Here is a 23196-nt window from a genome sequence, read left to right on the forward strand (position 1 = left end):
TAAAAAGATACACTATCTTCTGAATGAAATATAAAGAGTTCACAGCAGCTGTCTCCCCAGTTTGCATTTTCCGCTGCAGCTGATAGGAAGGACAGATAAAGATAATGGGATTTTTTTTTTCCTTTCTTCTTTCACCTCCCTCTCTCCCTGGAAGGTGGAAGTGTAACAAATTGGATTGTGAGTGTGTCTGTCCTTTGTGCTTGGAGCCGGGACCAGGGCATCGGGCTGCCAGGCAGGAGCTGCCAGGGAGAGGTCAGAGCCACCAGCTCTGTCTTGGTGCCGTGCACCGTGCATATGAACCCTGGGCCACTTCTCCTCCTCCCCAGTGCCCACCACCTGCCTTCTCCACTCTTCTCTGACCTTGCACTCCACAGCCCCGCTGGACGGCCACCGGAGCCTCTGTGTCCCATACTCAAGAATGTCCATTAAGCCCTAGCTCCTGTGTCCTAAACTGAGTAGCAGAGCACAGCCTCCTTCTGCCTTCAGCTCTCCAGACTTCCCCCAGATAGCAACAACTCGCCAGTGCAGGGCACTTTACAGTTTACAGAGACCTAGTACCTTAAATGCAGACGGCAAGTCCTACCTGAGAATTTCGTCTACTTCTTCTTCTTTTTTTTTTTTTAATGTCTGTTTGTTTATTTTGAGACAGAGAGAGAGCACGCACATGCAAGCAGGGTAAGGGCAGAGAGAAAGGGAGAGAGAGAATCCCAAGCAGGCTCCATGCTATCAGCTCAGAGCCCAAAACGAGACCCGATCTCACGAACCGTGAGATCAGGATCTGAGTTGAAATCAAGAGTGGGGTGCTCAACCGACTGAGCCACCCAGGCGCCCTGGGAATTTCTTCTTTTAAGCACCTCTTGTTGTAGTTCGGTTATTTTATATTTTAGAACTTGCTCTCACAATAAATAAAATGCTTCCTTTTTTCCTTTTTTTAAACAAAACATAGTTAGACAGTACCCCCTCCTGTTCCTGGGTCAATTTCCCAACCTTGTTTGCAGTGACACTCTGATCCTGTCATGGCCCCTCCCCGTTCTGCTTTGATGCACATTCCCTACCCTGCTGAGTTGCTGGGAGTTGAGGGTCCCAGGGTCCCCTGCCAGGTGTCTCCTTGGGGTTCACCGGTCAACAGGTGTGCAGCAGAACCCATGTCTCCTCCAGCCCTCTGCTCAGGGTCCTGTCTTTGGGGGCAGAGCAGGCGCTGTGCAGGTTGGCTGCGCTCCTGGCGAGAGCCTGCTCCCCGTGCCCCCAAGGTGAGACAAGGTGGCCTGGGGTGGCAGCTCAGGCATCCACCGGGAAGGTCCCCTGTGGATCAGGAGGGCTGGCTCAGCCAGTTCTGATGAGTCTGCTTCTTCCCCTGCCCATCTGGGTCAGCCTTTCTCAAAGCTTCTGTGATAGATCTGAGGAGAGGTGCTGATAGGAAGAATGGAAAGGGGGGGGGTTGCAAGCCTTGAGCCTCCACCCTAAGGTAAAATGAAGTGCATGCATGAATGTGTGTGTGCATACATCTATGAGTGTGTGAGTGTGTGCACGCATGTATATGTGTGCCCGTGCACACACGTGCACACACACACACAAGGGAAACAGCTTGTGCAGGTTTGTGCTCTACGTAGGGTGTGTCCCTCAATATAGCACCTGCTGGGAGGCAGAGGAACTTCCAAGAGCCAGGCCAGTGATGTGCTTGGGGCCAGTGCCTCCTTCCAGGGATTTCCTGCACCAGAATCCCTCCCTCGTCTATGCCCCAGCTTCCAGCTATTCCCTCAGCCACCTTCTCAAAACTTGGGGGACGTGCCATGGTGCTCCCATCTCCTCTTCCCTGAGAATTTCCAAGCACTGTGTGGTCTATCTCCTGAACACCCCCTACGTCTGTACCCCAGTCCCTACTGCTTAGCTCGGGCCCTCACCATCCGCCTTGGCCAAGGGCAGCCATCCTTGGTGGGGCTTCCTACCTCCGTGTCCTTCAAGAGCTCCCCCCTTCTCATCCACCCCGTCTCCCTGCCCTGGAGCTCACCCCCAGATGCCTTAGCCTGGCTTGCCAGATCTTTCTTACCCCACTTCTGCCTTGCACATGGCTCTCCAGCCTCCCAGCCTCTCCTTTCCACTGCCTCCCACACTGACACACATCTACGGGTCCCCAGAAGCATCACATAAGTGGCATCTTCGGACCAGAGCACCCGTCCTCCTGGCCGCCCAGCCCTCAGCCCAACAGCCATCCCTGGACCCACCCCCCCCCCCAGACGCTGCTCATTCTCCCCCCTACCCCCCCCCCCGATCCCAGGGCCCCCGATTCGTCCTGCTTCCTCACAGCCTTCCCCTAGAGAGCCCTTCAGGAGCCAGGGCTTCAGTCTGATGAAGCGTCATGTTGTGCTAGCACAGGACCTGGCACACTGTGGGCACTGAGCAGACGGTGCTGGAGTGGGTGAGTGTGAATGGGGCTCTGAGGTTTCCTGGATCTGGATTTTCAGCACGGGGGCCACAGGAGATGCGTCTTCCTAGATGTGCTGGTCCAGAGCGTGCCCTGTCTCAAGATTCTCTGGGGCCATCTCTGAGCTCAGTGTCTCCCATCATTTGGTGTCTGGAGGTATTTTCTGGTCCCTCCCTGTGCCCCAAGGGCAGGCAAAGCTGTGTGGAGGCTACGCACTCACCCGGAGGATGCTGGCCATCGGCCCAGCTGTCCCATCACCCCTCAGCTATTCTAACAGGGCCACCTCATACATACATAGCAAGGTGTGGACACAAAAGAGAGATATTTTTAGCACTGTTTTTATAGGCAAGACAGAAGGAGCCTCTCTGGTGAAGAGAGTGCTGGACTTGGGATTGAGAGGCCTGGTTCTATTGATTTGCATGACCGTCATTAATACGGAGCGTGTGTCGAATATACAACAATGCACAGGGCGCAAAATGAGATACGTCCTCGCTCAGGGGCCTCCTGAGGATGACCTAGCCAGCCACACGCTGCCAAGGGCACGAGGCCGCTGTCCTTCAGATCTGAAGGTGGCAGGCCTGCCTTACCCTCAACCGGTGCAGCCGGCCCTTGGGTTCCTCACTGCTGGGCAAGGACGGTATTTCCAGAAGCCAGCTATGGCCTGCCAAGGGTGGACACTCTGAGATGGGGAGAAGCCAGCCGCTTTGGCCTTTGACCTTGTCCCTTCCTGGTTCTGGCATGACTCCGTAGAGCTCCAGTTCCTGCCTCTGTTGAGATAAGGTCACGAAGCTATGCAAGAGCACTCCAGAAAGCCGAGCCCATGTCTGCTCTCCTGATTTTCTGGAGACTTTCCGTGATGAGTCTGGGAAGAAAAGAGAGACCATGGCTGATGTGGATGAGGGATTTCAGGAAAGGAAGGAAACTGTAACACAGAAGCAGAAATGTGTTCAGGCCAGCAGGTAAAACTAAGGACTCCGGCCAAGAAGAGTGAGTTTCAGGAATGAGTTCCCAGGTTAGCCCAGGTTAAATTACTCGGCACCGGGCAATCCCCTGCCTTCCTGCTGCACTCCGAGTCCCCGCCTCCACTGGGGGTCAGCTTGGCCGGCTCCCCATGGCCTGGTTCTTGTAGCCCAGGGCTGGAGTTGCCAAAACCAGGCTCCCTCCTCCCTGGGTTTCCATCCATTAGGACTGATTTGGGGGCGGGACAGAGAAGTTCACTGTTTTATCTTCCTTCTATTTCAGCGGGATGGAAAGCAAATCCAAGTTTTCTCTCTTTTTTTTTTTTTTTTAAGTTTATTTTTATTTATCTTTGATAGAGAAATAGAGAGTGAGTGGGGGAGGGGCAGAGAGCGAGGAGACAGAATCCCGAGCAGGCTCTGTGCTGTCAGCACAGAGCCCGATGCGCGGTTCGAACTCACAAACCGTGAGATCACAACCTGAGTAGGACGCTTAACCGATTGAGCCACTCAGGTGGCCCACCTCCCCCGGTTTTTCTGTGTAAGAGGTAACGAGAAGAAACAGGTTCAAGAGATCTAAAAAGCAGGGCTAAGTGCTCCCCTTGATTCCAGCTCACCATCCTCATGTTGGTACTTGGGGGAATATTCATAACTTTTTGAGATAACTGCTAAAAGACTTGGTTTTATGGAAAGAAAGCTGCTGGGGCCTGAGGGACACTGCCTTCTCGGGTTCATAGAGCTCCCACGTCTAGGGAACACACAGGGCACGCACGAGGGCTCCTCTCATGTCACTGTATCCAGATGACCTCGTCCAGTGTCCTGCCCAGAGAAGGAGCCCAGTTAGTGCCCGTGGAAGAGAACTCAGCTGGTTATCAGAAGGAGCAGTGGCCTGGGGATAAGGACTTCTGCATCTGTCTTCCCAACCTGTTTCTCTAATTTCCTGGTCATAACACTGGAAGAATGAGTGACAATAATTTAAGACAACTTTCCTTCTGGCACTGGCTATGTCTGGCTGTGTTTCTGAAGAGTTCAGATCAACCTTTGACCCAGGTTGCTAAGAGAGTAGTTCACGGTTCCCCTTTAACTGCAACTCACTGCCCACTGTGAGCACCAACACAGAGGCAGAAAATTCTTTTGTACTGCCATCATCATCATCATATAGGCCATCATCACTCACTCGCTCATTCTTCTCCTTCCTTCCTTCATTCATTCACTTATTCATTATTCTTTTAATAAATACTCATCAAGTACGTACTGTGTCCCTGGTGCTGGGCCAGCACTGCTGGTAGACATTTAGCAACATCAAATTTTTGTACTCCCAAGGACAAGCCATCATTCCTTGACTGCCCTGGGGGAAGCATGGCCATACTCTGCCCTACTTTTTTTCAGTTGGGGACACAGATACAGACTGATTTTCATTTGCTTACATAATTATTGAACATGACTCAGAAACAAGGCTGCTGAGTACAGCTGCACAGGCTGCGCACTGCACAATTTCAAGGGGAGTTGTGCAACCGGGAAGCGTTCCATTGGGCTCCAGAATCAGTCACCAGCTCTCATGGCTTAGTCCACCAGGCTGTGTGGCTTGTTCAGATCCTACTGAGATGTGCTACAACTCCATCAGCAAACAATGCCAGTGTAGCTGCTAAACCAGAAAGCTGGTCCCCATCTAGTACTGGCAAGCCCACAGCCACTTCAGTGGAGGAGACCTTCTTCTCCCTTAGGAGAAGCCAGTGGACCTAATATCCCAGCCAGTGGACCTAATATCCAGAGTCCTCCCCTCCTTCTCCCCCAATCCCTGTGTGGGAGAATGTAGAACACTGTCTTCCGTGCCCCCAAGCTGTCTCTGTACTGTTCCCGCCATGCAGCCTCTGACTTAATAGCCCTGGAGCTATTCACCAGGCAAGCAGGAGAGACCCCAGAGGCTTTGTCTTTTGGGACTGGGGTAGAGCATGCCACTGCCATATTCCTTAGCCCCAGGCTGGGCTTCACCAAGAGTTGGACTGTACCACGTATCAACTGGCTGACCAGCTGCCAGATAGTCTACTTCGTGTTCCCCACCACTCAAAAACGCGTGCATCCGCACATACCCACATTAAATGAAAAACAAAAACAAAAAAAAAAACACAACCAACAACACACTGCCCTCGAGGTGCCTCAGTGGGGCATTTCCCCTTTAGTCTATTACCCTACCTGCCCCGAGGCTCTAATCCTTGCGCTCAACTCCAGCCATGCCTTCAACGGCACTAAGTGATAGGCAGTGCCCAGGGACCTTCACTCCAGTGAACATGCACGATTATCCTCATGCTCTCATTCCTCGGGCGACCTGATGCTACATGAAGCTTTAAACCAGGCAGCAGACAAGCCCACGACCTCGAGCAGGGACTGGGGTATTACGAGCATCTCTGCTGCCCCTCAGGGCAGGCAGCTCTCTTTCTGGGCCTGTCTTTCATCCACAGCACTGGTCATGCCAAGTGCACAAGGCAGGGAGGAATCGGTGCCCTCTGCACCGCGGATGTGGCCAGTCATGGGCCCACAGCTCAGCCTTGACCGGAGGGGACAGCGGGGCTGGGGGTGGGGTCTGAATCGGGTCTCTGTAAGCCATAGGAGAATCCACAGCGGGGTCAGGCAGGGATGTCAGGTGACTCCAGCACCCAACCGTGCTCTGTGAATCCCAGGGCTCTTGCACGTTTCGGAAGTACTGGCGTCTGTGCGGCGTTGAGCGGGGTCGTGATTGCCTGGAAGCCAGATTCGTGGCTTCCTGGCTGGAACACACGTTGCATTTGAATTTAAAAGACCGTTTTTTCCTCTCTGGTGTGTGTATGTGAACATACGTGCGTGTGTGGGTGTGCACGTGCCCCTGCACTCGAGAGCTGGCGTGTACCTGGGTCTCCGTGTGCACACATTTCAAGACTGGAATGTGCACTTCTTCGTCTGCATGTGATTTGTACCATGGGTGGTGATGGCAGTTTGGTTGATGGGAAACAGTCCCCTGCTTCCCCGTGCGGGAGCCATCAGAGAGCCTGTGTGTCGGTGGTGTCTGGGCCCCCGAGGAGAACGTATGGATAGAAGTATATACCTAAAGCATCAAATAATGAGGTGTTGGATAGATCACCAAGACGCAGGTATTCACATTAAGTCCGTGGGGATGGGGCTGGTCCCGGGCACGAGAATGGGTTTTGCTGATCCCTCCACGTGCATTTACCCGGCCTCCCTGCCAATGGTGCGACCTACCTCCCAGCTTTCAGGTGCAGGACACAGCCCTGCAACAGGACCAGGGTGCACAGAGACTGAACCTGCAGCCTCTCCTTAGCTCTGAGACCTTGCAATCGAGCAAATGAGCCTGTGGCGGTGATGATGCCACCTGGCATTTACTTAGCGTTCTTAAATGCTTTGACCTGCCTCATTCACTCAGCCAGTTTTTATAAGCACTGCTCACGGATGTGGCCGCTCGCAGGGGACAGGTGAGCAGGGGAGGACAGGGGATGTTATCCCACTTGTGGCACACAGTGCGTTGGGATGAGAACCGGGGCTGGGACCCAGGGCACCTCTGCACTGAGAGCTTCTGCACCCCTCCTCAGGGAGTGTCTCGTAACACCTGTTGGTCCACGGATGCACCCTGGAGATCATGCATTGTAGTTGCCCACACAGAGGTCCTTGGGAGCACCGCAGGGAGCTGTCCTTGGGAGCACAGGGGCCCGAGGGCCTCTCTGAGATGCATCTGCTCTCCCTACAGAGTGGCGACAAGGAAGCGGGGCGAGGATGATCCTACAGGATGAAGACATCACCACCAAGATTGAGAATGACTGGAAGAGACTGAACACGCTGGCCCATTACCAGGTGGGGTGACTGCACAGGAGGGATGGGGCTGGTAACCTGCCGTTCCCTCAGAGTCTCAGTCCTTGAAGGATAGGGTCACCCTGAGGCCGGACACCAAGCCCTGCAGCCACCTCTCCACTGGCACTTCTGATCCCTTAGCGACCCAGGGAAACTTGGTGTCCGTCAGCCAGGAAACCCTGACCTCTTTGGAGATGGGATGCCAACATGCGTGCTTCTGGCAGGGTGTGCTTCCGGCGGGGTGTGGGCAAGTCCCCAAGAAAAGGCCTTTCTTGGATGATCCCTGGGGCGTAAGGCCGGGTGCTCTCCCAGGGAAGCATCGGGATGGAGGGTGCTGGTGAGACGCTCTTGCCAGAGTTGCTCTAAGAGTTAGCCACGGCGTAGGATGCTATTCAGCGTTCAGGTCTGTCTTGTTTCATCGAAGAAAGCCGACCGCCTCCAAAGCCCCCCCTGTTCTTGGTGAGGCACTGATTGCCCCTGAGATCCAAGTAAATTCCTGTTGTCCTTATTTCCTCAGGTGGCAGAGTTTCTGTGCCCAGTCTCTTGTAAGCCTTTTCCTTGTAGGTGCCAGATGGTTCTGTGGTGGCTTTAGTGTCCAAGCAGGTGACAGCCTACAATGCCGTGAACAACTCCACAGTCTCCAGGACCTCGGCAAGTAAATATGGTGAGTTCTGCCAATCGTCCTGGGGAGGAGAGAATGCCTGAGCTTGTTGGGGTGATCGTCACATTAACAGCACCGCTGAACAGCACTGGACCCCCGGACAGGGAGGGTGAGAGGGAGGCGGGCAGGCGGACCACGGCTGGGGAGAGCCCGAATGGGGAGGAGTCTTCTCGTTCTGGAACTCTGGTGCAGGAACAGGACCTTCAGCCTTGAAAACAAGAAGAAAATCTAACCTTCACGAGCACCTCACAGTCTACGACACAGTGCTTTCACTTTTGCGGTCTTCATTATCGCACGTCATGTTCGTGACAATCAGCGAATTAAATAATTATTGTTTCCCCCTATTATGCAGATTAGCAGATTATAACTCAGATGCTCAGAAGCTACACAACACGTAAAGGTCACACGGTTATGAAGCGGCTGAGGGAAGGTGCAGACCCAGGGCTCCAGCTCCGGGATGCAGGGTGGGGAGAGGATGCTGGGTCCAGGCTGGGGGCCCCCGGTGCAGCCCTGTTCTGCCTCCACCTGTGTGCTTTGGGGCCAGCTGCCTGACCGCCGTAAGACCTGGTTCTCTTACCAGCAAAACTGGAGAGGAAAAAATGACCAATTCCCCAGGATCACTGTGAAAAATCAGTAGTAAACATACAGTGGTGCCCGCACACAGTAGGACCTTTTCTGCTCCACACTCATTTCGCCACAGCCCACAGCGAGCCAGTGGGAAGATCTGGCCCGGGCCAGATGGGAGGATGCAGGTAAGCAGGTGACAAGGTGATCACTCAGCTGCTCCACGGCATTAAGGGAAACACAGCACATGTCCTGAGACATCACCTCAGAACCCTTACCAGGAAAAGTGTAACGACGGACAGGCTGCTGGTCTTACAAATTGAATAATTAAGGGCTGGAGAGATGCAGGTACAGGAGGGAGAGGAATCTCAGCGGGTCAAGTAGCCGCGGAGGGTTTCCCGGACGTGGCAGGAAAAGCATCCCACGCACAGGGAATGGACCGACGCAAGGCAGGCAGCCAGCAGCACCCGCAGATTGCAGGCAGGATCAGACGGTATTGGCCACGGCCAGAATGGGGGTCGTGTGATGGGTCATGGAAGGGCCTCACACACGCTGGGTCATTGCCTTGGCAGAAAACATGATCCGATACACCGGCAGTCCTGACAGCCTCCGCTCGCGCACACCCATGATCACCCCCGACCTAGAGAGCGGAGTCAAGATGTGGCATCTGGTGAAGAACCACGAGCACGGGGACCAGAAGGAGGGCGACCGGGGGAGCAAGATGGTGTCTGAAATCTATCTGACGCGTCTGCTGGCCACGAAGGTATGGGGCTTCAGACGGGCTTCGGGGCACGTGTGGGGTGTGGGAAGGAGAGTCATCAGCCCACAGAAATGCCAAGCTGGCGGATGCCTAGCATCTGTGCTCGCCCCACCCGTTATCCACTCAGCCCCAGTGCTCTTTCCCAGCACCGAAACTCAGAATCCTCAACCTCGCGCTTCAGGCAAGCCCCGCGCGTGCATCGGTGTGCAGCCCGAAGCACTGCTTCCATCCTGCTCTGTGCCCCGTTCCCAAATATGGAGACACTAGCCACATCTGTTCACGTTCTTCTGTCATGCCTGTGAGAGAATGCCTCCTTCTCAAGGGTGTCACATACAACCCCTAGTGAGGCAAAGTGGGGCTCCATCAGTGACTTTCCAGGCACCATTTCTTTTTTTTAATGTTTTTATTTATTTTTGAGACAGAGAGAGACAGAGCATGAGCGGGGGAGGGGCAGAGAGAGAGGGAGACACAGAATCCGAAGCAGGCTCCGGGCTCCGAGCCATCAGCCCAGAGCCCGACGCGGGGCTCGAACTCACGGAACGTGAGATCGTGACCTGAGCCGAAGTCGGACGCTCAACCGACCGAGCCACCCAGGCGCCCTTCCAGGCACCATTTCTGATCCCGGTTCTGGGAACATTGTGTGCCTGCGCTCAGCCCTTCAACTTGTGAGGCTGGCCTCCGCTCTGAGCTCTGCAGAGCTGACTGTGTAACTGCTCATCAGCCAGCGTGAATGATGCCCAAACAAAACCAGCAGATTGTGTTTGTCTGCTCCGACCGAGTGAGTTGTTCGTTAGCATTTGTGAAAAGTGCTAAAATAACACCACCAAAGGGTGTTAAACCAACCCATGTTGTTGGCAGAGGAAGGCTCGCTTAGGTCCAGTCATCAGCATTATATCTATCTTCCACGTGCACGGGAAATTTAAAGCTGTTGGAGGAAGGTGAAGACGGTAGGAGACTTGATGCAGGCACTTGCCCGGCCTCCGCTCTCCCCCTCCCCAGCAGGCCATGCACCCTGCCCTCCCTGCCCCTCTCCTGGTCTGCCGGGCAGATCTGAGACCCTGTCCTGAGAGTTCCCTGGGTGGAGCTGCGTTCTGAACCAGTCCCCCTCCGCAGGGCACGCTGCAGAAGTTTGTGGACGACCTGTTCGAGACCATCTTCAGCACGGCGCACCGGGGCTCGGCCCTGCCCCTGGCCATCAAGTACATGTTCGACTTCCTGGACGAACAGGCCGACAAACACGGCATCCACGACCCGCACGTCCGCCACACCTGGAAGAGCAACTGGTGAGGGAGGCCGCCGCCCCCGCTTCCTCCGCAGGGACCCGGAGCAGGCCCTGCGTCTGGGCCTCCCTGCCCTCTCCTACTGCATCCGCGCTGGCTTCCTCTCTCACTTCCCTCCACCCAAAGCATCCTTGTTTCCTATCCATCAGTCGGGCAGGTTGCAGACACTTATTGAACCAAGTAAGTGAGCGAAAACTTAACACGCCAAATGTTGCCACCAGAACCCTGTCACATCCAGAGTATGCCTGACACTGTGCCTGGTGTGTGCACACACGGTCAGGCACGGCCACCGCCCTCGGTGGGCTGACAGGCGTGGGTAAGAGACAGGCAGGTGGCTGTTGGGACAGGGAGGCCGAAGATGCACGCATGCAACCAATTCTAGAGCCAGCACCTCAAGCACGGTTGTGACCTGAGAGTCGTCTAGGCGAACAAAAGGTGTTTCCGTTCTATTCGAGAAGCAAGGGTCTTCCCTTCTGCCAGACTCGTCTTCCCAACTCCCTTTGGGGAAGAGACCTTCCCGTACCTGCTTTGTCCTTCTTCGAGGAAGCAGGACTCTCTGAGCCCTGACACCCTAGATGTCTCCACTATGGTTCCTGTGTCCTTGAACATAGGCCCTCCTGTCTCTTCGTGGGTGTATACTCTGTGTTTCCATTTGCAGCTGCAAGGTCAGACATCAGTATTCAGCACTTGGTGTGAAACCTCGCACAAAGCCGTGGCTCGATAAATATTGATGAAGATGTAGGACCAAGGTGGTCTCTATCTGAGGGCTCTGTCTCAGGCCAGGCCGGCTTGTATTTGGTCCCATCAGTTCCAGCATTGCCTCCCTGGAGCTTTTCGACAGTCCCTGTCCCAGGTTGTTCTTCCCCAGAACATTCTTCCAAGGCAGCACAAGCCTGCTGCCCAGCACCTGCGGCCGACAGCTGGGACGGGCCCGGCTCTAGGGCTCGGCCAGGCACCCCGGCAGCCAGCCTGGAGCCCCAGACCAAACATGGATCACGGCAGGAGTCAGAAGTGGCACTAAAACCTCACTTAACGTCATCTGCTCTGGCTTCTCCTCTCTTTTGCCTGAAGAGTAGTGCGATCTCTGCTGAAACTGGAAATGCGGGCAGGAACAGAGGTTTGGACCATAGCACTAAAGAGTTGGGTTTACGCCCCCATTAATTCTGGGTGAGAGATCTTGCACTGCCGAGTTCCTGCACCCTTTCTGAAATAAGACGGTTAGACTCCGGATTCCTCAGGGGCACGGGGTGAAGGCCCTTCCCTGCTGAAGGCCTGCCAGCCTGGTCTGGGTAAGAGTGCTTTGAATTCTGCCCATCCTCTTAGCGCGGCTCTGCAAAGCCGTTCCGTGGGCCATGTCCCTGACCTACCCAGTCTGCTTCTCTCTGCCAGTCAGTCTTCCTACTCCCCACCTCATCCGAATGTTAGCAGACTCCACAACACAAAGAATGCTCTGCCCAGCCCAGCTCTTGGGCCTGGCTGTGGAGGGCTGGTATTTCCAAAACACTCAAACACCCCTACATGCCCTCGTAGTCCCTTACCAGCAGACCACCTGAAATGGTATCTAAATCATTCGTCTTCAGCCCATACTTTGGCTGGGGTGAGCACCGCCTCCCCCGCCGCCCTCCAAGGATGCCATAATGCCCTTGGCGTGGGGCCAACCTTCCCTTCACACCAGCTCCTCCCAGTACTCTGGTGTCATCACAAGGAATCCCAGGGCGGTCGTCCGCAGTACCCGGCTTGAGTTCTCTCACCCAAGGACATGTGCCCCCTGACCCTGCTCACTGCCCAGGCAAGAAGCAGTTCGTCTGGGAATTATGAGATCTGCATCATGACTTAGAGTTCATCGTCCCTGAGTAAAAAAAAAGATGATTTCTTGATTCCTGGCCAGAGTTGCAACTCACCTTCTCCCCACCCGCTTCCTCCACGTTCCCCTACCTTTTCTCTTTGAAATAAACCTCCTGCTCATTTAGCCTGAGTGGCTGCAATCAACCAGAGATTAGTGCCACCACCAATGTTAATAATATGCTAATATTTCATTAGGCAGGAGCCTCGGTGTGGTGCCCCGGTGCCCCTGTTTGATTTGCCTGTCAGCACAAGTGGCGTAAGCAAGGGAAACGACTGTGTAGCAGATATTAGACTCCCCGAGACCGTCTTCTGGATGAGACGCCCAGAAACAGGAAGGTGTGGACAGGGGCGGAGCAGCCTGGAGTCCATGCAGGGCTCTGACCCCAGCTGTCACGGTCTCCCCTGGGCAGCTATGATGACCCTGACTTTCACCGTGTGTTGCAACTTTCTGTGTCACCCCCTTATTTCCTAGTCCCTATTTCAAAGGACGAAACAAGTGCCACTTAACGTTGTCAGATCTCAGTGCTGCCCAAGATCTGACAGTCCTGTGCTGCACATTTTGTAGGAACGAAATACTTGCTGGTCGATCGGCAGTCTTGAATATGAGGTCTTACTGTAGTTTAGCATCTGTTGTATGGAGGTACCGGCCACTGGGAGATGCAACAAATAGAAATGTATTGTACTCGCCAGATTGAAGTAAGTAATTCAAAGCGCTGAAGTTTCAAGAGGCGAGTCAAACACATAGGAACGCTGTAACTATTACCAACAGTGAGAACAGCTACCAAAGCAATAAAACTTCAGGGCAGAAGGCAGGAGGTGAGGAGGAGGTGGGGGGCAGAGGGCGGGAAGCAAGCGATCCCTTGCTTGGTGCCATCCCGCTTCCTTACCTGCATCTCAGTAGGCCGGATGGAAGCCACAGGATGCGAGAGCCGGCAGAGTGTGGCCAAAGGGGACAGGGGACAGGTCTCTCCCAACCTCCCTTTTTGGCAACAGAGAGTGTGACTTGTGTTTAACAGACCACACTGCAGTTTTTCTCCTCTTTGGCTTGGTTTAGGTGACTCCTCTCCTGCTTCCTCCAGGTTACTCCAGCTAAGGAATGCATCTGTGTCTTTAAAACGCAGACCATCTAGTGTCTTTCCCTCCGTGAAGACTTTCTGAACACTTCCCTCTGCATAGACTCGGTGACGCCTCCCTGTGTCCCACATCAGACCCTGCCTGTCCTTGGGTTCCAGCACTGATAGCTCTCAGAGCACATGCTTGGTGGCAGGCCTGACTCCCCCACGAACCCACCAGAAAGCTGGCTTCTTGAGGGCAGAGGATGTATCCCCAGTTGTTAGCGTAGTGCCTGGTATGCAGTAGGTGCTCAGTGCAAGAAAGAGGGAGGGAAACACAAGGGGACAGATGAAGGGCTGTGAATGTGGGTTTCTAAGCATGCCGGCTCAGGGAGGAGAAATTAGTTAGCTACACTTCAACTGCTCAGCCCCAGTGCCTTTACCGCGTAGGGTCAAACTGTACTGTCAGGCAGGGAGGAAGGATGTGCTCTCTTCCGGGTCATACCATGGATGGCAGAGAATAAGATACAAAACCTGTATTCCAGGCTATTCTTTAAGGTTTGCCGATTGGATGTGCATTATATCCGGCATAGGGGGTGGACAGTGGAATAGAGTCAGAAACTCCACTTTATAGCACCCACACTGGCTGCCTCTGAGCCCAAGCCTTGTGCTGCCAGGGAAGCTTGTAGTCCTGCAGTCTTCAGGCTGGGCATCAAGCCCTCCCCAGTGCCCATCAACATTTTAGCCGTGGGTGGACTAGTCAGCCTTGCTGATCCTCAGTTTCCTGCCAGGTATGTTAGTGGCATAGGCTTTGCTTTTAAGAACAATCGGTTCTCAGCCTTTTCTCTTTCCCCAGAGAACTCTCCAGGCCACGCCACACCCCCTGCCCTCTCTTCCTGACCATCTGCCTCTTCCCTCCACACAGCCTACCCCTGCGGTTTTGGGTCAACATGATCAAGAACCCTCAGTTTGTGTTCGACATCCATAAGAACAGCATCACGGACGCCTGCCTCTCCGTGGTGGCCCAGACCTTCATGGACTCCTGCTCCACATCAGAGCACCGACTGGGCAAGGACTCCCCTTCCAACAAGCTGCTCTATGCCAAGGACATCCCCAGCTACAAGAACTGGGTGGAGAGGTGAGTGCTGGGCCTGGGAGCCAAGGTAGGACCCCTTGCTGAGCAGGCAACTGCCCTTGATTTGGGGTCCCCTCCCCTCCAAAATGGGCTGGTGCTTACAGACGGGTCATTCACAGAGCCCGATCCTGCAATTGGCAATACCCACACCCCCACGTCCCCAGTGGTATTGTCAACTGAAACAAGACCCCAGGGAACCTGGCTGGACATAGCCTCTGTGCTCGGCTTCCCTGCATGGAGGGTCCCAGATCTTAATGGCCGAAACACCTTCAGGCCCAGGAAGGAAATCCAGTTCCTGCTCTAACCCCCACCAAAACAAAACAGAACAAACAAACAAACAAACAAACGCTCAAGGAACCAAATAACATCTTGGCACAGGAAGTCTGGAGTCCTCTACCCATCTGTCGCTGTCTATCCAGTAAGCCTCTCTCCACATTCTGTGGGGATGTCATTCTCATTCTGACACTTCTGACTGCCCCAGACCCTTGACCTTCACAAGATGAGCTCTTGATGCCCTGTGCCCTGCAGTGCTTTCTCAGCCATTGTAGCCATGACCTTAATCATGGTCTCACACATTGTCCTGTGACTGGAGGGCCAGTTGTAAGCTGGGGAGCCCGTCTTCATGCAAAGCTAACTCATGGTAAAGAACGTTAATGGTGTGTCTGGGCCAGTCGGCTCCCGGTAGCAAACACCTGAGCTACGCAACCAGCCAAAGCCTTATTTATTTATTCATCACCGTAGTCCTGTGTCCAAGAGGATAGGATTAGAACCTCATTTTCTTCCCATGAAAGCGAAGAAATATACATTCAGAAAGGCCAAGATGAGAGGTGATCCCCAAACTCAACTAACTCCTACTTTTGTACCATCAGTGATGCTTCTAGTCGGGGCCTCTGCCAACCTCTGTGGTGCCTCTTTGTGAATTCAACAAGGTGCCCTTTCTTACCGGAGGATGTAACTCCAAGCCAGGGTGCATGGTTTGTTGAATGATGGACTGGTTGTCAGCCCAAGCTCCTTTGTGCAGTGAACAGCCTGCACAACTGCACAGGGCAGTCCTGATTTTAGAGTCCCTTTCTCTTGTTACCATGAAGCTCAGATTTGGTACCTTTATTAAGAGTAAAAGATGCCAGAAATTGTTCTTGACTTAGTAACTGAAGACAAAATGAACAGTATCATTTCACCCATGGGAAAGAGACAGTCTCCATCTTCATACTTGAAAATTGCCTTCCCTAGGGGCGCCTGGGTGGCGCAGTCGGTTAAGCGTCCGACTTCAGCCAGGTCACGATCTCGCGGTCCGGGAGTTCGAGCCCCGCGTCAGGCTCTGGGCTGATGGCTCAGAGCCTGGAGCCTGTTTCCGATTCTGTGTCTCCGTCTCTCTCTGCCCCTCCCCCATTCATGCTCTGTCTCTCTCTGTCCCAAAAATAAATAAACATTGAAAAAAAAATTTAAAAAAATAAAATAAAATTGCCTTCCCTTGTAAAGAGGGACTAAGAGAGAGTGGAGTCTTGGCCACCTCAGCAACATAGTTCTGCTAGAAAGCATTGAGTTTTGTTTTTCCTCTCCCCTCTGTTCTTTGATATCCTCCCTACCCCTTCCTGCTGATGCATGGGCTGGGCATCAGTCTTGGCCGTCAAAGAGAGAGAGCTCTTGTGTCCTTGTATCTCTTGATGTCTGAGTCACTAGGAGAGGCTCTCAGCTCCCTCCACATAGATGGTGGCCCGTTCTTCTGACGACAGAGCTGCTGGGAACAAGCCCTCCTCTGTGGTCACCGGCCCTTCAGCAAAGATAGAGAGGAGAAAGGCAACAGCGGGGCTCTGGTTATCTCAGCACGGGTCACGGTGCTAGGACCTCAGGCGGGGAGCGAGGAAGCAGGGGTATGGAGGGCTGGAGGCGTTTATGAAACACCTGCAGGGAGGACCCTCCCCAGGACACGGCTAGCTAGTCAGAGGTGAGAATAACGTGTGCGCGGGGCTAATGGTCTTCCTTCCGCCTGGTGCTAAATGAAATTTGTGCCACGCAGCTGCTACAGGTCATGAGTAACCCCAGTCCATTTGGTTATTTTTAGGAGTGGCTTGATGGTTTCCATTCCTTATCCCGCCAGTTTCTTAGCAACCGGTGGTACTCTAGGGAGAGTCATCTCTCACTAGCTTGAGATCCCACCCAACCCCTTTCTCCTCTCATTCTGGGATGAAGTACAGGGACGGAGGGATCGGGAGACACAGCGTGAGCAGGTCTGGAGATCAAGTCTAGAGTGCTTCTTCACTTGGTGATGGATGGATGAACTCCACTGTCACTCGCGAGGAGCCTGGCCTCCGAGGTTGTCTGCCTGCCGGAAGGTGAAGTCGAGCAGCACAGAACTGGCTCGGGGTGCGCAGCAAGCCTGGTCTCCCACCTTGGCCCACCACAGGCACCGGCAGCATGCAGTTCAGAGGAAAGACGGTAGAACCCAGACTCTCATGGCCGGCGCTTACCCACAATGATATTGGCTGGCAGCTCCCACTGCACACTCCCAGTCTTTGCCGCCTCCGTCCAAGTATGCGGGCTTTGGCTTATGGCCACATCTAGAGAAAGGGCAAAGGACCTCCTGGCCCCCGGTAGCCATCTTAAAGATGCTACACTCCTTAAAGAGCTACACTCTTTAGATGGCCCCCGGTAGCCATCTTAAACCGCTACACTCCTCTTAAAGAGTCACCGCGAACAATGTGTCGTGACCAGTTATGTTTCCTATTTCATTAGCAATAGCAGTAAAATTTGCATGTCGGCGGGGGGGGGGGTGATTTCCTCTCCGCTTAAATTGGAGGAGGCTCAAGGTTATTCCTGTGGTCGCGTTAGCCTTTCTCACCTGCCCTCAAGGCTTTGCAGGTAGGGCTGAGCGGAGCAGAATCGCAGCCGACCCGCTCAGAACCGGACTGGGGTGTGCCACACATTTCAGGGCCATCTGTCACATGTGTCACAGTGTGAAAAAGGTTAAGAATTTTGAATATTTAAAAATGCCTCTTAGGAAGCCATCCATTCAAAACATAAAACGGTGACAGTTCACCCTGGGAGCAATACCAGAGGTGAAGTATAGACATTTCATTAACTTATTCATCAGTCCATGGGTCAAACATTTACGGTCTCCATCAGAAGCGTATGGGGCACTTGGGATATATTACACTTGATCCTTCCCTTGTGGCTCTCGTGGTCAAGGAGGACACACAGACAGGCCCTTGGCAAACCCCGTGGAGCTGTGATCATGCGGCTGGGGGAGTGAGAGCCTGATTCTGCTGGGCCTGGAGAGGTCCGTGAGAGGTTCTCAGAGATGAAGATTTCTGTGCGGGGACTTCAGGCTCTAGATGTTTCTCATATCTACACCTTCATCCTTGAGGTGTTTGGAGGGATGACAAAACTTTGCTCTTCTAAGAGTTCAGGGCATTAGAGACCACCTTCTTGATCACTGGAGCCATCCAAAGGCAGAGATGAGACACCCACCATCACTCACTGGGCCCATCCCCTAGAAACCCACAGACAGACCGCTACAGATGGGCCGACAGCGAGACATTCAGCACTCCAGGGCCCTGTCCTTTCTAACAGCTCCCCAACGACCCATAAGGGTACTGGCATCCCATCCGATGTGAACAAACTCAGCAAAGAAAGCTGAGTAGGGCCGGTGGTGGGACCCAGACCTCATCAGCAGGCCGGACCTTGGCCAGCTGGGAGTGGGGGGTGGTCTTGGGGGACTTTCCAAGCGTCAGTCCCTTTTGAAGGGGCTCACCTGCAGGCAGAAATCCCATGGGAGGAAGTTCAAGTACAGGAGCCCAGGCTGACCTCTCCCTTCCTCACTGCACAACCTGCTGATAAGAATACTTGTTTGAAGCTCATGAATATGGGGCATAATTACATTCTTCACAATCAATAAGCCTTCTCAGTGGTGGAGCCCGGCGCAAAGGCCAGCCCAGCGGGAGCTAAGAAGGAAGCAATTGCCCACACAGCCAGGGAATCCAGGGCAAGGTCATTACTGGGCTCAAGGGGTGCTGGCAAGGCCAGGGAGAGAGGTGGGGCACAGCCCTGGATGGAAGCGAAGAGAGGTCAAGGCAGGGTCACATGCCTTGTTGGGTGGATGGTCCCGGCTAGCACCAGGCAAGGCTGGGGTCAAGACCCAGGCAGAGTGTTAGCTGGACCACAAATGCCACACTCATCTGGGAAATTGAGCTGTCCGGGGCCACTCAGCTCAGCTGTTCAGTACTTGCTGAAGATGAAGACATGTGGTTGGTCCATTCAGGGGCTAGTGTGTGGCCTCAGATGTGCACTGGTCCAATCCAGTGCCCTCCGCATGTAGGCAACAGAGGAGAGACTGGACCACTCTGTGCAGAAAGGACCTCACTGTTAGAATAACACAAAGCCATCCGGGTGGCTCACCACCCATTTCTTCAAGTGAGAAGGTTGGAGCCCCTGCCCTCACCCCACTCCGCTCCCAACCCCTCCCTCCCTCTCTTTCTCACACACAGACACATTTGTAAATATTCTCTTTGGAGAAATGGACTGGGCTTCTGGCACACACCAAGGCAAGCCATGTTAAAAGGACAGAGTGTTGGGCGTCTGCTGTTTGCGGTGGACACAGTGGTCCCTAACTTGGACCCACAGGAGGCATCTCAGGGTGCAGGGTGCAGGACAGACCATCCATCTACCTGTGAGAAGTTTCACAGGCAAGTATCAGAAATGGCAGGAGTCTTTGCTTCTGAAGACAGTCATGTCCTGTCAGTGAGGACCTGGGTTTTTCATCCCGGTCAGTCTCTCTGACCATCTACTGGTGACAGAGTATAACTGTCGGGAGGAAGCTCTGGACCCAGGCATGTTAGCAGAGATGTGCCTGGTTGCTGGCCGTGGAGAAGCCAGGGAGGTCCTCTGTTCATGGTTTTCCCCAAAATGACCTGATGACATAGCCCTTGACCCCACAAACACATGTACCTCGGCAAGTGTGAAGAGACAATGGTGCAGAGCTCCTTAGGAGGGGCGGGGGTGGGAACCGTCACTGAAACCCCTAGGTCTCCACCATAAAATGGAGCATTGGCATTTATTGCCTTCCAGAAATAGTGCCAATGAATCGAGTCTCTCGCTGGAATGTTTATACCTGGAATGTCATTAAATCACCCAGAACCCGAAGGAATCTGAGGATGTTTAGGGGGTGGACCGCAGGTCTGGAAGAGAGTGGGCTCATCTGGGATGGAGTGAAGGAACCAAATTGCACCAGGACAGGGTACGGAGGGCACTGAATGTGAGAAGCGGTGGGAGGGGGGGCACCCACACTAGACGAAGGTTGTGAAGGATGAAGTCCAGGTGAGGCAGGGGGCAGGCCGGCCTCCTCTGAGGCCACAGGCTCCTCTGAGAAAGGTCATTCCATTACACTCTTGTCCCCAGGCCCAGAGCTCCCGCCAAAATGCAATCAGCTCAACAAAGCAGTTGGCGAGTGTGTCTGTGTGTGGCTGGCTTTCTGAGGTCAGAGGAGGCCCCCTCCAACCGGCTCCTTCCCTTGCCAGCGCGCTCTGCTTTCATCTCCCTCCCTCTGCCTCCCTCGGAAGGTTTCCAGAATGAACGACGGGTCTGCGGTCACAGCAAGGCCGTGGCTTGGGGCAGGGTGGCCATCACCGCCCTCACTGGCCCAGGAATGCTCTGGCAGCAGATTGAACTGTCATCCCACTGCGAGCCTCTGAGCGTGATGGCTCGAGGAACACAAGAGTGCCACGTGTGCTGGGCTGTCCCCGAACTCCTCGGCCTGGACTGGGGGAGGTGGAGGTGTGGGCATGGCAGAGGATCTATGGATTCATGGTCTCGGTGCACTGAGGGATTCGGGCCAGGGTGAGACTGTACCAGAGCCCCCGAAGATGCCACTACACTTGCCTGGTCAAGCCCAGTTCTGGGACTGCCCAGGGCCTGTCATTGGTACCTGCACCTACACATCTCGCCAGTGCCCCACGTGCCTCAGCCTGGTCCCTGCAAACCGCCCCCCCCCCCCCCCACCGGTGGTCCCATCACCCTCCTCTGTTCTAGATGCTCAGGCTTGCTTTCACCGGCTCCGAAGCCGTAAGCATTCAGCTGCAGGCCGAGCCGGGATGACCGACACTCCTGGGTGCTCCCCCGCTGCCCTGATGCCTCCCTGCTTTTGTAGGTCCCTGGCCCCTTTTATGTGGCCCACAGTGAGCAGGCAGCTGGGGAGGGGGGTATAGCTGTCTCTGGGGGGCACCGGGGCCCTTCTCTTCCTCATTAGGAAGCCGCACCACTCCCCTCTGGCGGAGAGGTTGGGGTTTGCCGCATAAAATGTCAAATTGCAGAAATTAAAAATGTAAATGCTGGCATCTAATTAGCCCGTTGACAGCAGCACACAGCTGCAAGTGACAGTGACTGATTGCCTTCTGCCAGCCTCTCTCCCCAAGCAGCCCCCGGCCCCGCCCTTCTCCCGGGTAACCCCCCAGAGAGGGGAGGGCATCGAGGCAGAGCAACTGCTTCCAAGAGCCTTTGGGCACTGGGGGGGGGGGGGGGGGGGCAGCCCTTGCGTCTGTGGGAGGAGGTGTCAGAAGGACACCAGAGACACACTGGACCACACTTTGGTGGCCAGGAGCAAGGCCCATGCAGGAGACGGCTCCTCCGTAGTCCTGCTTCCACCCCAGTTCACCCTCTGCCCAGGTCTGGGCCACATCCCTTCCCTCTGCGCCCCCTGCATCCAGAGCTGTAGAGGGGCTCTCCGGGGCCAGCCCCTGAAGCACACGCGGGAGAGAGCCCGCCAGGTCCCCAGGGGATCACGCACAGGCATCCACTGGCCCCAGTGCTGGGAGGATCCATCTGTCCTCGACTCTTGCATGCACGGCTCCAGCTCCTTTCTTCCGCACTCCCTTCCCTGGTAGGTATTACTCGGACATCGGGAAGATGCCGGCCATCAGCGACCAGGACATGAACGCATACCTGGCCGAGCAGTCCCGGATGCACATGAATGAGTTCAACGCCATGAGCGCACTCTCGGAGATCTTCTCCTACGTGGGCAAGTACAGCGAGGAGGTGAGCCCACCCTGCCCGGCGCCTGCTGGGAAGGACAGGGAAGCTATGGAAAAATCCCCGCCTGTGGCAATCTCTATGCACAAGAGCACGGGAACCCCAGACCACGCTCTGTGTCTGCTGGGGAAGCCGTCTGTCGCCCTGGATTTGGGGGCTCTGTGCCACAGATGGGGATCGTAGGAATGCCCCATTCTGTAAATTCCGCATCAGTCCTGTTCTCAGATACTTAAAGTGTCTGTTTCTTTCCTTTTCCTTTTTAAAATTCTTGTGTCTTCCCTGCTTGTCCCTCCTTTTATTTTTGCCTTTTCGCTCTCTGATCTAATCCTCTTTAAACAAGCAGTTTCCCACTCCTGTGGCAGGCTGAATGGTATGGTATGGTGGGATAGGACAGGACAGGACGGGACAGGACGGGACAGGACAGGACAGGACGGGACAGGACAGGACAGGACGGGACAGGATCAGAACAGAACAGATACAGAGCAGAGTGGAATGGCATCTATTTTACTTGCTGTGTTCCCCAGGTGGAAAACCTCACCTGGGGTCATTGCCACTGCAGACACGGCCTTCTTCCTGGCCAGTACAGAGGTGCTTCCAGATTTCTTAGTCATGCAGGCTTGGCCCAAGTGGGTTCAGAATCCAGGCTCCCTCTGTCTGAGCAGCGGCATAACCACCTTCTCCTTGAGCAGAAGGTAGTAACAGGAGCTAAAGCCAGTGCCCCCCTTCTCTGCCTCCTCTCTATCTCGTCACTGAGAGAGGGTCTAGGAACCCCAGGCTAAGGAGGGAGCCCCAGCAGGCCACGGGCAGCATAGTGCTGTGAACGCCAAGTGCAGGGGAAGCCAGCCGTGAGTCCCTCAGGGGAGGGACCGAGACTGCAGGCCATTGCTGGTCTGGGGCAAAGTTTTCACCTGTCCGTGGCCACGTGAGAGAAGTAAGGACGATGCGGAGTGTGTTAGGGTGGGACTGTAACGGCCTCATCTTGGAAGGACTGCCCTTTAGTCTACAAGGACACTCATCTGCTCGTGGTATGAAAATGTCCCATCCTCGTGAAATGCTGGTGCCAGTAACTGGCAGTTCTTGGCCAGCTAAGAAGTTGGCAATTCCATCTTGGTCTCCCCCATTAAAACTGCATTAAGTGGGCCAAGAAATCCAAGGCTCTAGGAGCCTCCCTTCGAGCCTTCACCCTCCTCCGCCTCCCTGCCCCTCAGCCCCAGCACCGGCACAAGCATGCCTGTTTGTCTCACGCACCCCTTGTGGAGCAGACTTTGTGGGAAGGGCACACGCGTGTGTTCTGTGACTCTGTCCTCTGCACTGGAGCAGCCCACGCGGGGACCAATAGTTCCCCCATTTTACAGATGAGGCAGTGAGGGTTCAGAGAGGTGACATGTTTTGCCCCAGATCACCTCGCTAGAAACTGGTTATTCAATCCCGTATCTCCTGAGTCTGAGTCATATTCTAACACATTTTCCATCGTGTTCCACAGTTGCTCACCATCACTGTCCTCACCAACCATCTGATCTCAGAAAAGGCTTTGGCAGACTTTGTCATGAGGTGCTGATGACCAGGAAAGCTTGAGATAGGGCTCTTTGAAGGATATTTGTTTGATAATGCACAGTAAAGCCAAACGACTTTCTAAATGTGGGACGTGGGGCTTCGTGATGCTG

At 54.4% G+C, this 23196-nt stretch overlaps 1 protein-coding gene across 1 annotated transcript in view; it reads left to right on the top strand.

Annotated features, from left to right (window-relative positions):
- PLXNA4 (plexin A4) overlaps positions 1 to 23196 on the top strand; it is a 369863-nt gene that overhangs the window by 339113 nt on the left and 7554 nt on the right. The window contains exons 25-30 of the mRNA XM_025929240.2: positions 7115 to 7218; positions 7780 to 7879; positions 9013 to 9203; positions 10314 to 10483; positions 14303 to 14515; positions 21388 to 21538. Of these exons, the coding sequence (XP_025785025.1) occupies positions 7115 to 7218; positions 7780 to 7879; positions 9013 to 9203; positions 10314 to 10483; positions 14303 to 14515; positions 21388 to 21538 (929 nt within the window). The remainder of the gene's footprint in view (positions 1 to 7114; positions 7219 to 7779; positions 7880 to 9012; positions 9204 to 10313; positions 10484 to 14302; positions 14516 to 21387; positions 21539 to 23196) is intronic.

This window comes from Puma concolor, chromosome A2, assembly GCF_028749965.1.
Source record: "Puma concolor isolate L17-30 chromosome A2, mPumCon1.1.hap2, whole genome shotgun sequence".
Lineage (NCBI taxonomy): Eukaryota > Metazoa > Chordata > Mammalia > Carnivora > Felidae > Puma > Puma concolor.